This window comes from Rousettus aegyptiacus, unplaced genomic scaffold (assembly GCF_014176215.1).
Source record: "Rousettus aegyptiacus isolate mRouAeg1 unplaced genomic scaffold, mRouAeg1.p scaffold_m13_p_2, whole genome shotgun sequence".
Lineage (NCBI taxonomy): Eukaryota > Metazoa > Chordata > Mammalia > Chiroptera > Pteropodidae > Rousettus > Rousettus aegyptiacus.
The window spans coordinates 84,566,632-84,578,982 of record NW_023416295.1 but is presented as its reverse complement, the minus strand read 5'-3'; the positions used below and the strand labels follow the sequence as shown (position 1 = coordinate 84,578,982).

Sequence of the window (12,351 nt, the reverse complement as noted above, 5' to 3'; positions counted from 1 at the left end):
GATTACCTGATAAAGCAGGTGGAGGAAACATTGTGTTCTAGAAGGAGTGCCTTTATTGGCAGGCCTCCCTGCTTTGCATACTTTCAGGCTCACCTTGACTCCGTTGCCCTTGATGCTTTCCTTATGAAACTTTACTCTGTCACTTGGCCAGAAATTCCTAACTTGGGCTCCTATACATTTAGGTTTTAGGTATGGTTTTTATTTTTCTTTTCCTTTAAAATTCTTCTAGTCGTTCTCTTATTTTACCCAATCTGTGTCTGTTCATTTTTGATTTTCAGAGCAAAATAGTTAGATTCACGTTAAGTTTATGTTGTGGCCATCGTATTGGCATATATTACACACAGTATTTCTCTAGTTATTATACTTTCTCACCATTGTATTCAAACATTTATTCAAACATTATTTAAAATTTGGAAAGGATCCAAAATGTTTCTAGACCCAGCTATTACATAGTCATACAGAGGCAGAGTCTGTTTGCCTGTCTAATTAGTACTTCCACAGTGTGTTTGTCCCGGGACTTCCTTCTCATAAGAAGCTGGTTTTGTATGCACAGACGATACCCAGGATTCTGCAGGAGAGGAAGAGCATACGACCTGTCAAGTTGACACAGGGCTGCTCTGAGAAACACTGATGCCAGATGTCTTACTTGGTGTGGTGGTTGTGCCATGGTGCACCCTGTAGTTCTTGCTGTGGGACCATAGCATTGAGGGACAGTTCTTGAAGTGAAATTTCTGTAAGTTAATATTTGTCACAAAAGCCCTTACAGAAGGTGAATAATGCAGAGTTTATGATAAGATGGCTTGTTTTATCATCCTGTGAATCACAGTCTGTTTTCTTGGGGTCTTTTAAAAGGGAACTGTGCATACAGAATGTTTTTCTTACACTGAAAATGTACTAAGGACTAAATTTGTCCTAATTTATGTAATTATTAACCTTTTTTTTTTTTTCTTAATGCCCGTAGCACCTGGTATTCCTAGGTGGTCTCCCATCCAAGTACTAACCAGGCCCTACTTAGCTTCCGAGATCAGATGAGATCGAGCACATTCAGGGTGGCATGGCCATAGACTATTAATCATTTTATACGTAATTAGTATAAGAACTGTGGTTGCTTGCAGTTATTATGTCTTGCATATATACTGTAAAGAAACACTAACTCTATTTCTTGAAGATAATCTAAAATTCGGACTTTTCTGAACTTGGCCAGATTAGAGAATATTCGGTTACACTTGCCTAATAAAAGAGGAAAATGTCAACATCATTTTATGTCACTGTACCAGGTCACCAAACATTTCTTGCCACACACAAAAGTTTTGGTATATGAGGCATCAGAGTCCAGCCTTGGGTGATATGGCTTGTTTGGGAAAGTTTGAGTCTTGGGTAAATATAAAACAACCACTATTTTGTCTCCGGGGGTTTTATTTTTAAGTTATTTCTAGTTAATTTTGTTTTATGACTTCAAGGAATTAAAAATGCCAGACCAGAATTATTTTTAAAATAAAAGAGAACTTTTTGGAGACTTGTTTTCTGGCTTCTCTTTCACCCAGCTAGCATGCTATGTCTTAAGCAGCCTTTTGGCAAATATCATGACCAGCGAAAAGCAATAGTGTGTCAGAAGGCATTTTATTGAGCTGATGTTCTACTTCAAATACCAAAACCACTTGTTGGCCTCGTCTTAACTAGCGCCCTGCACTCTGGGATAGCCCTGAGGACCTTTGTAGGACGGCAGCCATGGAGTCAGTTGGTTCTGGAGAACAGTGCATTTGGTGAACCTGGAGAAATTACTTCACTTTTCTGGACCTTGCTTTTTGTTATCTGTTAGCCCAGGGAATGGACTAGATGATATCCATGTCTGATGCAGCCTCAAGATAATAAACATTACTACTGAGTAACAAACCTAAACCCTCATAGGTTCTAAACTCTAGTTTTCCCTGAGCCTAATCGTGAGATGTGGCCAGAAACCCCTTTCCTTTGTGTTTGTTTAACAAAAAGACAAAATCAGAAGCCTGTATAGTTGTATAAATGTTCAAAGTTGCTGAGCTAATTGTTTGACATTATTAGCACAAACTCTGATCAATGTTTTATTATTGGAGGCAGGGGGTTGGGGCGGAGGTGAGGGGAAGTGCACTAGTCTTCAAGGAGCATATGGTTGAGTTGAGTTTAAAGCAAAGGAGTTAACATGTGGTTCAGAGTGAAGTGTGCTAGGAGTTTGGAGTGGGCTGGAATAGTCAAGAAGGAATGCCTGAGGTGTTAGAACCTGAAATGGACTGTAAAGGGGTAATCAGGGAGAGAATTCTAACAGCAAGTCAGGGCATCGTGGCCAGAGGGAGGGAATGTGGGCGTAGGAGACATGTCTGGATTGAATTTCCTGGAACAAGACTGCCATCTTGCTCCCTATGTCAAGTGGAGATATCATTCTTATCTCACAGAGCTGTTGTAAAGTACCTCGCACAGTGTCCAGTTGTGGACAACAGCAGCATCTCTCGTTCCTACTGTTTTTCAGGGCAAGGGGAAATGGTTCCACCTCTGGTGGACTAACCCTCATAGGAGCCAGATGTGACTACTGCCCTTTAGGTCCTGTAGCTTCAGAAAGAGCATCTTATCGAGACAATCAACTTCTGTAAAGAAAGTGGTCAAGAGTGCCATTATTTAATGTCCAAACCTTTGAGTTTAGAGTTTTGAAGACCTGGGTTCTCATCCTACTTTTACCAGTTCCCTGGCTTTATGATTGTGGACAAGTCACAGAAGCTCTCTGGATCTCTAAGATGCTAGGTGAATGGAGGGAGCCCAGATGCATTATGTCCTGCAAATCTTGCCCTGCAGCACTGACATTATAAAGTTAAGTGAGTTATGTGGCTGACATTGTTGAAAACTGAGGATGGCTGCCTTTTTTATCCTCTTCCGTTAAAGAAAGTAGATCAGTTCTGAATAGAATTGCTGCCAAGTTGTTTTAATTTTGCACACAGCAAATAAAACTGCATTTTTCTGAATACGTTTAAGAAGGCTCTTTAAGTTTAGTCGCATTAACTTTACAACTCCAATAAAAACAGCTGTGTCTTTGGACTACTGGATTAGCTGAATCTGTCACTATCTACACTGGAGTGGCTGTCATCTTTAGACTGGAAAACACCATAAGTTTTCAGAGATGGATATTGGAGACGTAGAAGAGAAGCCTACAAGATGAGTGACCACAGCTACCTCCTGGGCTCCCAGCCCCTTCTGACTCCTCAGCATTTTCCTCTGTGGGCCCTAATTCTGCCTCTTGAGATAGGCCAGAGTAAGTCTCCCACTAAGAGCCTTAGCATGTTTGAGATAGCATTGCCCTGAATCTACTTTTCCAGGCAAGGATGTGATGGCCGTGTCATTAGAGATCATTTTATTCAGAGTCTGCCTTCTGAAATTTTTTGCGTGCGCATTTTTCAGGGGAGAGCATTCATCAGGTAAGGGTGGAAGATAAGGTTTTGTGATCCAAAATAATAAAAAAATTCTTGAATCAGATTCTCTCCCTCATCGTTACTGATGAGAGAACTGAAACCTAGAAAGTACAAGAAAATTTCCCCAAGGTCACCAGATGACAGAACCAGATCCAAAACTCAAGTCCTCAGACTTTGAACCTGGAGCTTTTCTTTCCTCTCTTACTCTGATCGGTATTGAGCCTAGGTAAATGAGGACTCGCATACCAGCTTCAGGTCGTGTTGGTACTGCACCTCGAATCCCAGAATTTGTAGATAGCAGTGCCAGTCTTTCACCAAAGACTCAGTTTGGCGATATGCTAGTGGATACTAAAACTCTTTTGAACCTATTTTTATAAGGTCTTTGCAGCTTTTCCCAGAAGGTGGCGCCAACCTTTTCCTTCGCGTCCAAATGCTTGAGGAGCTAAACTAGGGATACTCTACTAGGAAGACTTCTTGGATTCTAATCATCATTTCTGAGCATTCGCTTTTTAATGTGCTTTTTTACTTTTCTTTTTTTTCTTTTTTTAATTGGACCAGTGATTCTGATGTGTCTGTAACAGGGCCAAATCAAACTTTGTGAACTTAAAATATGCAATCCAAATTTTGACAAGTTTTGTGCTCTAAAAGAAACCTTACCTTTAAGCAAACATTCGTCAATGTTCAGAGTAATGATCTCATTTTTTTAAAAAGATAAGGAACTTATACTTTTTCTAGCTAAACACTATTATTTCACTAACTTTGAAAAGAAGAATTCCTATATTTCTAACCAGACAGTAGCAAAATCAGCAGAATTGGAACAATTTTGATAGTTTCAAGGTGGATTATGACCCAAAAGTCTACTCGATTTTGCTCTCTCTCAAGAATGTGCTCCACCCCATTTTAAAATCCTTGTATTTCTGGCCACCTTGTATACTAAACAGTCTTGTCCTCCTTTCTTTCTGCTGCCCATGTTTACTTTTGCTCTCTGTTTGCTTACATTTATAATCTTTGCTTCTTATGTTACATAGAACACGGGGGCAAAACCTAAAGTTCATACTGATTTAGGCAGCTCGCCCAAAGCGGGGGACTTGGCATAGAGAGGGAAGTCAAGAACACCTGCCTACCTTGCCAAATCCGTGTCTGTCTTCAGAAGTTTTCTCAAACCTCTGTAAAAGAGAGATTTACTGAATGCAGCTGCTGGCGTTTTATTTTCATATGTTTTCAGAAAACTTCATTATGTTTGATACATTTGATTAACTGCTTCATGCAGGTGACATCTAGGATTCCTGAAGTTTTATAAAAAAAAAAAGTTCACCTTGGGTTTGGGTTTGAACTCAGTATTGTCTGAACCAGCTTGTTTGCCCAGCCGCTCGCTGCAGGGTAACTCACTTTAACCTGAAGGACGGTGGAGCACACACATCGAGACTAGAGAGGAGGAAGGAAGCTTCATGACAGAGTTCTCACCGTGAACCGGGGGATTTATTTCCGCGTCTCACTGATGCCTGTAGCATCCCTGAGGGGCGCCAGGGGGGTTTTAGTTTGCTGCTGTCATGGCCAGTAAGTGGCACAGCTGGGACTCAAATCCCACTCTGATACTAAAGCTTCTGTCTTTGCACCCACTGAGCTGCTTCCCACCTCCTACTGGGATCTTAACGTTGATGCCTATACATCACCGTTTTCTAACTTGGATAGGTCTGTGAAATCATCCAGTACTTTCTGGCCCCTTTTTTCCTCATGTCTTAAGAGCTAAGACTCAAAATTTCTTCAGTTAGTCAGTATTACTCCGCTTTTTGGCCAGTATGATATACCTGTGAAGAGTAATTTCTTACCGTAGAAAGGCACTGATTTAAGAGCGTCATCTTACTGTGTGATATACATGAACTGAGGAGGAAAAACACTGCATCTTAGGTAATTCATTGCATGATAGAGCGCTTCTGAGAAATATGCTACCCCTCTTCAAACAACATTACTGGAAAAAGCTAATCTGAGCTAAAGTCTTTTTTCCAAAGAACAGATTTGTTTCCGTTTTTCCAATATATTACCTAGAACAGGCCACCCTGGGCCTTGTATAGTTGATTTTCCTAAGGCTGAAGTTGGTCATTTGTGGATATTTTGCCTTTTTGGACTAGATCCTTAACTGGAACATGAAAATGCGGATCAGCAAGACATGCCAAGAGGTCACACTGCATTTTTAAAAGTATACACACTGCAGGGAAATTAGTTTGGCAGACATTTATTGAGCACCTAATGTATATTGGACATCAGTTGTGCTGGGTATAGGGAATAGAAAGTTGCCTGAGATGAGAGCTTGCCTTCAAGGAACTTTAGTGGGAAAGAAAATTTCACCAAAATGTTTTAAATTCAATGATCAAGATTTGCACACGAGGCTTCCTGGAGGTTCTGCTGCAGTGAGTGGGTCCTAAAGGATGACTTTGCCCAGTCAGGTGAAGATCACAAGTGAGAGACATTCAGGAAGAGTGCGGGGATTAGACAAGGGCACTGAGATGTGGCTGGCAGGGCATGTGCAGGGCGTGCCCTTGGCTTAGTGTTACCAGGGCATCGTGGGAAGAGAGAGGGCTAAAAATGCAACTGGACAGGCAGGCAGGATCCAGGCTTTGTTGGCCTACCATGCCGGACTGAAGAATGTGCACATGATCATCAGGTTAGCATTTCAGAGAGGTTATTAGAGCAGGCCGACCCACTTGACATGGGCAGTAGACTGGGTCGGAGGGGTCCTCTGGACAGAGGTCTGCTCTCTGGCAGCCCCGGAGCTCCCAGGTTGGCTGCTGTGCCTCTTGGTAGCACTTCTGCAGCCAAGCCCCGTTTCTGGTGTTGTTCCTCCAGCAAGACCTAGCTAATAGCCGTCACGTGTTTTGTAGCTGTAAGCATTTGTGTGTTATCCTTCTTAATCCAATTAATTGTAAATGTAGGTGTTTTTAAATCCTCATTTTAAGAGTTTTTAAAAATTGTGGCTCAGACTGATTAGATGTCTCGCCAAAGGGTTGAACTGAGGTTTGTCTGCTGCCTTACTCTCAGAGGTTGAGAATGTGGCCCTCCAGCTCTGAAGTCTGCCTTCCTTGGGGTGAAAGGGTCAAGGTCATACACACACACCAGGACCAAATGGCACTCTACATTTAGGGGACCTGTGTAGGGAAAGCTGTACATTTCCAGAGGATTGAGTTGGCAAGAAAAAAAATCACAGTGGGCCTTTTTAAAATAGTCTTATTTCCATGTCGGTAAAGTAGAGTGACGTGCCATAAACGTGACTTAAGTTAATGTTTGCTGAGAGGCAAATGTGCTCACTCAAACCGAAGTGCCTGGGCTGAAACCAAACCATTTGCTCACTGGGGAGGAGGTGGAGGTAGGGGGTTCTGGCTCAATAGGGCCAAGGGCCTTTGGGCCATAGGAACTGCTGCAGAACACCAGGGGAGCCTTCTGCAGACATTCATTTTACACTGTCCTTTCCCACCCTCTGTCTGTCTAATCCTGGCCAACTGCAGGAGTCTCCTCACATAGCAAGATTCTCATCATCTGGCCCTCACCTGCTTCCGCAGCCTCATCTGCCATTTCCGGGGCCGTTGCATCCTCACACTGCCTCTCTGCATGGACCACCCCCGCCCCACCAGGTGCCATGAGTGCAGGGCCTAGGGCCCATCATCCTCACCTCTGTGGTCTGAACTCTGAGCTCATTCCTTGACACACAGGAATGAGTGAATGCATACACAAAGTACAAATGGAAGGCAGAGAGAAAGGTGGTGAGAAAGTTGAGGCTTTAAAATTCCTAAGAATCATATGCACTTTTTGAGAGAGAGGCATGACTCTTAAGATTCCCTCTCTGTAGTGCTTTTCACGAAAGCCTTCACATATATAAGAAGCACAGACCCAGTACCCTTGAACCATGGTGATCCAAGTCTCCATTTTGGTTCTTGAAGGGATTACTACATAATCCAGTGTATATCCCCCACAGGTGTGTTTATGTGTGTGTCCACGGACACACTGGCCAGGTGATGATGAGGGATGGTCTTATTGAATGAGACACCCAGCCGTCAGTCAGTGCTTTGGGATAGCAAGGTTCTCCCAGGGAAAGTCCGAAAGGTCTTCAACAAGAAAGAAATGTGACTTTTGGAATTCAGGAAGATAGGGCTTCTCTAAACAGAAACAAATCCTCAAGCAAGCAGGAGAATGAAAGTCAGTTCATCAATAAGTGTTGAAAACTAGTAAGTGCCCAGCCTTGCAGTGTACTTTGGTGTACAAAAGAAATGGTCCAGCTCCTGCCTATTATGCCTCTGCAGTCTATTTGGGAAGTAGAAACACACATAGAAGTGTCAGCAAGAATACAAAGCATTTGATGTCAGAAATAGAGGGAAAACTCTAGTGGGAGTTGAAGTAAAAGCTCATTCTGCTGGCCAGGGAGTGCATATGTGTCAGCTCTTGGTTTGAGGGACGGTCAGTTTTCTAGTTAGGAGAAGAGAGTTTAGGGAAACAGTTGGAGATGTGCAGAAATTGATGATGATGATGATGACGACGACGACGACGATGACAATGAATATTATCACTTAGGCAGAAGGCTTGACCAACACTCAGGGAGTCCCTGAGTCCTCTGCCGGCGCTGATTCAGTGCCGGGACGGGCCGCCTGCTCCTGGAGTGCAGCACTCCAACACCTTACACTTGGAACCAAGGGCTGGACTGCTCACTATCCCTGATCTCAGATTTTAATGAATGCATTTTCTTTGCTACAAAGGCTGATAAGATGTTCATTGCAATTTTTTAATATAAAAAATAGGAAGAAAATAAAATTACCCATAATCTTACCACTCTGAGATAATGAATGTTAACATTTTGTGCATTTCCTTCCAGTTTGGGGTTTTTTTTTGTTTCTGTTTTTTTTTTTTTTTTTAAGTAGTTTAAGTGCCAGGTATTGGGGCATGAGTAGCCAAAGTGGACCTTACTAAAAAAAAAAAAAAAAAAAAAAAAAAACCACTATTAGCAGCATGGCCGGCCCTGTGAGCCATGTGGATTTTTAAGTGAAATGAATTCAGCTCCCTGAGAATAGAGCAGACTTGGGTCCGGTGATGCACACTTCAAACAGTGAGCCGAGTTCCCTGGTCGTGTGGCCCAGGTTGAACTCAAAGCTGAGCTACGTCTTATCCCAAAGCCATGACTGGAGTCCTGAGATCTGACCCTGCTGCTGCTAGAGAGAGGACCCTGGGCTCTGTGACCTACAGCAGCCCATGTGTCCACTACGTGGCTCAGGTTGCCTTTCTGTATCTCCTACCCTCCTTGGCTTATATGCACTGACTTCTTAGCCCATTTATGCCCAGGACTAGAAGACACTTTCCAAATGGTCTCTATTTTGTTTTGGTCAGTCTTTGCTTTAAACAAGAGTCTTGAGATGATAGAAGGTTTGAGCTGGTAGATTTGGTCATGTTGCTAAGTTAAATACACAGCTGAGTTTTTTGAATAACAGAATGCAAAGAAGAGAAGGATCTGTTGGAATGAGCAGTCCAGGGCTGGCAGTAGGAAATGAGTGTTAGGTTTTATTTTATAAGAAAATGCGTATCTGTTTATAGCTTGGTGTCTGCATGTGTCATTTATATATGTACTCCTATACCATTAATAGTAATAACTATCATTTACTGAATATCTACTGTATCTCAGTACTACTCATGAGAAAATGGGGGTTTAGCACATGTGAATGGCATGACTGGGATTTGCTTCCAGCTCTCTAAACCCAAGCCCCATGCTCTGTCTTCCTCATTGGGTTTTGCATTAGGTTTCCACTTTTATTAGAGAGGGTCTTTGCGGCCCTTCTGGTGGCCTCTGGAACATGTACTGTGTGTCCTAGTGCATCAGAGGACAGAGGCTACTCCTTTGGCTGTGAGATGATACCATGAGCACAGCTTCCTGGAAAAGCAACTTTCCCAAGAGGCTCCTCAGGGAAATGCATTGCAATTAGGCACTTCCATGGAAACCTAAGTACTGAGGTCATTCTGATTTGTCTTCAAGGCTCCTCTCCAGGTATTCCAGTTGTAGGGGGCCCAGAGGCCATTGGAAAGCATTTGTATTTTTAGGTCCTAATCTTCTAGGGCAGAGACTGTCAGAGTTTCATGTGCATAGAATCTCACAAGTGCTTATTAAAACAGCTTGCTGGACTCCACCCTCACAATCTCTGATTCTGTAGGTCCAGGCGCAACCTCAGACATTAGCATTTCTAACAGTTACCCAAGATGTTGCTGCTGCTGCTGTGTGTTTGTGGGTGGTTGGGGGGCGAGAGGGTAGCTAGAAGTGGGGTGCACTACACTGAGAACCACTTTTCTAAGATTTTTGTCAGAATCTCCTATATCTGCCTTCCCATATCTTCCATTTCTCTGTACTGTAAAGTTACCCCCCAAACTATTCTGCTTTTACTTTTGTTAACAAAACTGGCCAGAAGAAGTGATGGCTGCCATGTGGCATTAAGTGAACTCTTGTCCTTTGGCCTCTGAAATTAGGCAGCAATGGTTACTGGGTCTTTCTCCTCGAATGATGTATGGTGCTCACTCATTTGGAGGAACCTGTATTTCAGGTAGTAAGAGCTGCCGAGGAGGCCGCATCCACGCTGGCCAGTTCCATCCACCCAGAACAGTGCATCAAAGTACTCTGCCCCATCATCCAGACAGCCGACTATCCCATCAACCTCGCGGCCATCAAGATGCAGACCAAAGTCGTCGAGAGGATCGCCAGGGAGTCCTTGCTGCAGCTCCTTGCTGACATCATCCCGGGCTTGCTGCAGGTGTGTCTGCACGGGGCTGTAAGGCCAGAACCGTTGTGCAAGTCAAAGTGATGTGGGAACTTGGCTCTCATTGTTCACTTGAGGGGGTGGAGAGGCGAATAGGTAAAGCCGGGTGGTGACCTGTATTTTAGAAACTAGAAAGCTGTGCCTCTTGTTTTCTAGTCACCCTCTTCAATGTAGCAGGAACATTTTCCTGGAAGCCTGGAACCGTGGCTCACAGAACGAACTGTCTGTCCACTATAAACATGTTTTGATCACTTTTTTATTGTTTATTCCTTCAGCAAAGCCTTGTTGCATGTCTCTGGGCCATAGCCCTGGAAGGTGGGCCATGGCATGCAAAATTAAGTAATGGTCCGTGCTCTCAGATGTCCAGCAAATATTTTCTGAAGCCCTTCTAAGCATGAGGCAATAAGTTAGACTCTGGAAGATAAAGATGATTTCTACCATTGCAGGACTACCTCAAGGATTTTCAACATGCCATGGGACACAACACAGCCATGCAGACACCTAGAGGTGCTGGTGCCATGTGCTCAGCTATTGCAGGGAGGTGAAACCTGAGAATTGCAAGATCAGAGGTGGAGAGGCAATTTTGGGGTGAGGGTAGCAAAGAGAAAAGAGCTCGTAGATGAGGTTTAGGATTGGGTCCTGGAGAGAAAAGAGATTTCAATGAGGAAGGGTAGAGAGATCATCTTCTCATTTAATAAATGCCTCAATTTGCTAAGCATGTGGCTTGGGGATTTGAATACATATGCTGAGGACTGGATTATTCCAGGCAGAGGGAAGACACAATGCCGGAAAATCCTGGGGGCCATTTGGAGAAGAGCAAGTAGGTCTCATGTGGGTATGGGGTGGAGGTGAGGCTGACTGGTAGATTGAGGTCCAGCTGTACAAGACACTAACGAATGTCAGGCTGTGGGACTGAATGTTCTCCAACAGTCTTTGGATGGTGGAGATGTTTGTTTGCCCACAAGATTGAGTGATGTAATTCTCATTTTTTAAAAGAGATTTTCGCACATGAAGTTTCTTTCACTGTTGGAGAAATATGAAAGGAGCAAGTTATTTTTTCCTCTTAATTTCCTTTTTTCATTCTGCCTCATGACGTTCTTGAGTGACACTACTGTGCCATTTCGTTATAAAGCAATGCCGAGGCAGATCAGTTCTGTAACTCACCAGCTTCCTGCTTCCACACCCCCAGAGCCAGCTCACTCTCAGCAATATTAAGTTTTGGCCTCTCTGAGTTCAGTTGCAGAGCAAAGGTATATCCTGGTTGTTTTTGACAAGTCCAAGGTTGAACTGTAAGGGCATTTGTGGAAATATGGATGTAGTAGTGACTATGAAGCAAATCTTTGATCTCGTTTCATTTTTGCATTCCCCTTCTAACTGTAGGGTTATGACAACACCGAAAGTAGTGTGCGGAAGGCCAGCGTGTTTTGCTTAGTGGCCATTTATTCCGTAATCGGAGAAGAGCTGAAACCTCACCTCGCACAGCTCACAGGGAGCAAGGTAGGTATAGTGTTACATGGGCTGATACGCACACCTGGGCTCTGCCAGCTTGTCATAAATTTGCTTGTCTGCAGCTCTGGACTCCAGACAGGTTTTTCTTATCATATGTGTCATAGCCAGGCCTCGTTTCTCCCAAAGCATTTTGCTAAAGATAAAAATGACCAACTATGTAGTGAAGTCACTTTGTTACAGCATGGTCTGTGGTAACTCCTGCGTTTGAAAGATACCTTCGAGCTTCTAGTTTATTTCCAAAACGAGGATGACTTTGTTTACAAACCAGCTCATCTCCTGTCACAGAAACAGTGAGGAAATTTACCTGCTAGCTTAACAGATTGCTGAGTTGGAACTGGGTTTCTCTTGGGTGTCAGCAGTAACGGTAGCTCTCACCGTGTGCCTGCCAAGTCCTGGACACTGTCCTCTACACTTTGCCTGTGTCGACTCATTTATTCATGACAACATCCCTGTGGGATGAAGACAGCCCACGTTTAACTTGCCCAGGGGCACCGAGTGATGTTACTCCAGAAGCCAGGCTTTTTTTACTCACTATGCTGTCTCTCATGTTCCTTTAAGTGAATTCTAGAAAATAGAAAAAAGGACTATTGGCTTCTTGAAGATGAGAGTGCTCATTGGTTGAAAAATAAATT

The 12,351-nt window shown here is 43.4% G+C and overlaps 1 protein-coding gene and 1 pseudogene across 31 annotated transcripts in view; one reads left to right on the top strand and one right to left on the bottom strand.

Moving 5' to 3' along the window:
• CLASP1 (cytoplasmic linker associated protein 1) overlaps positions 1-12,351 on the top strand; it is a 239,473-nt gene that overhangs the window by 217,045 nt on the left and 10,077 nt on the right. For all 31 annotated transcript variants that reach the window (XM_036236829.1, XM_036236822.1, XM_036236826.1 and 28 more), the window contains 2 exons: positions 9,998-10,204; positions 11,591-11,707. In XM_036236829.1, the coding sequence (XP_036092722.1) occupies positions 9,998-10,204; positions 11,591-11,707 (324 nt within the window). The remainder of the gene's footprint in view (positions 1-9,997; positions 10,205-11,590; positions 11,708-12,351) is intronic.
• Positions 953-1,066, bottom strand: LOC118613952 (annotated as a pseudogene).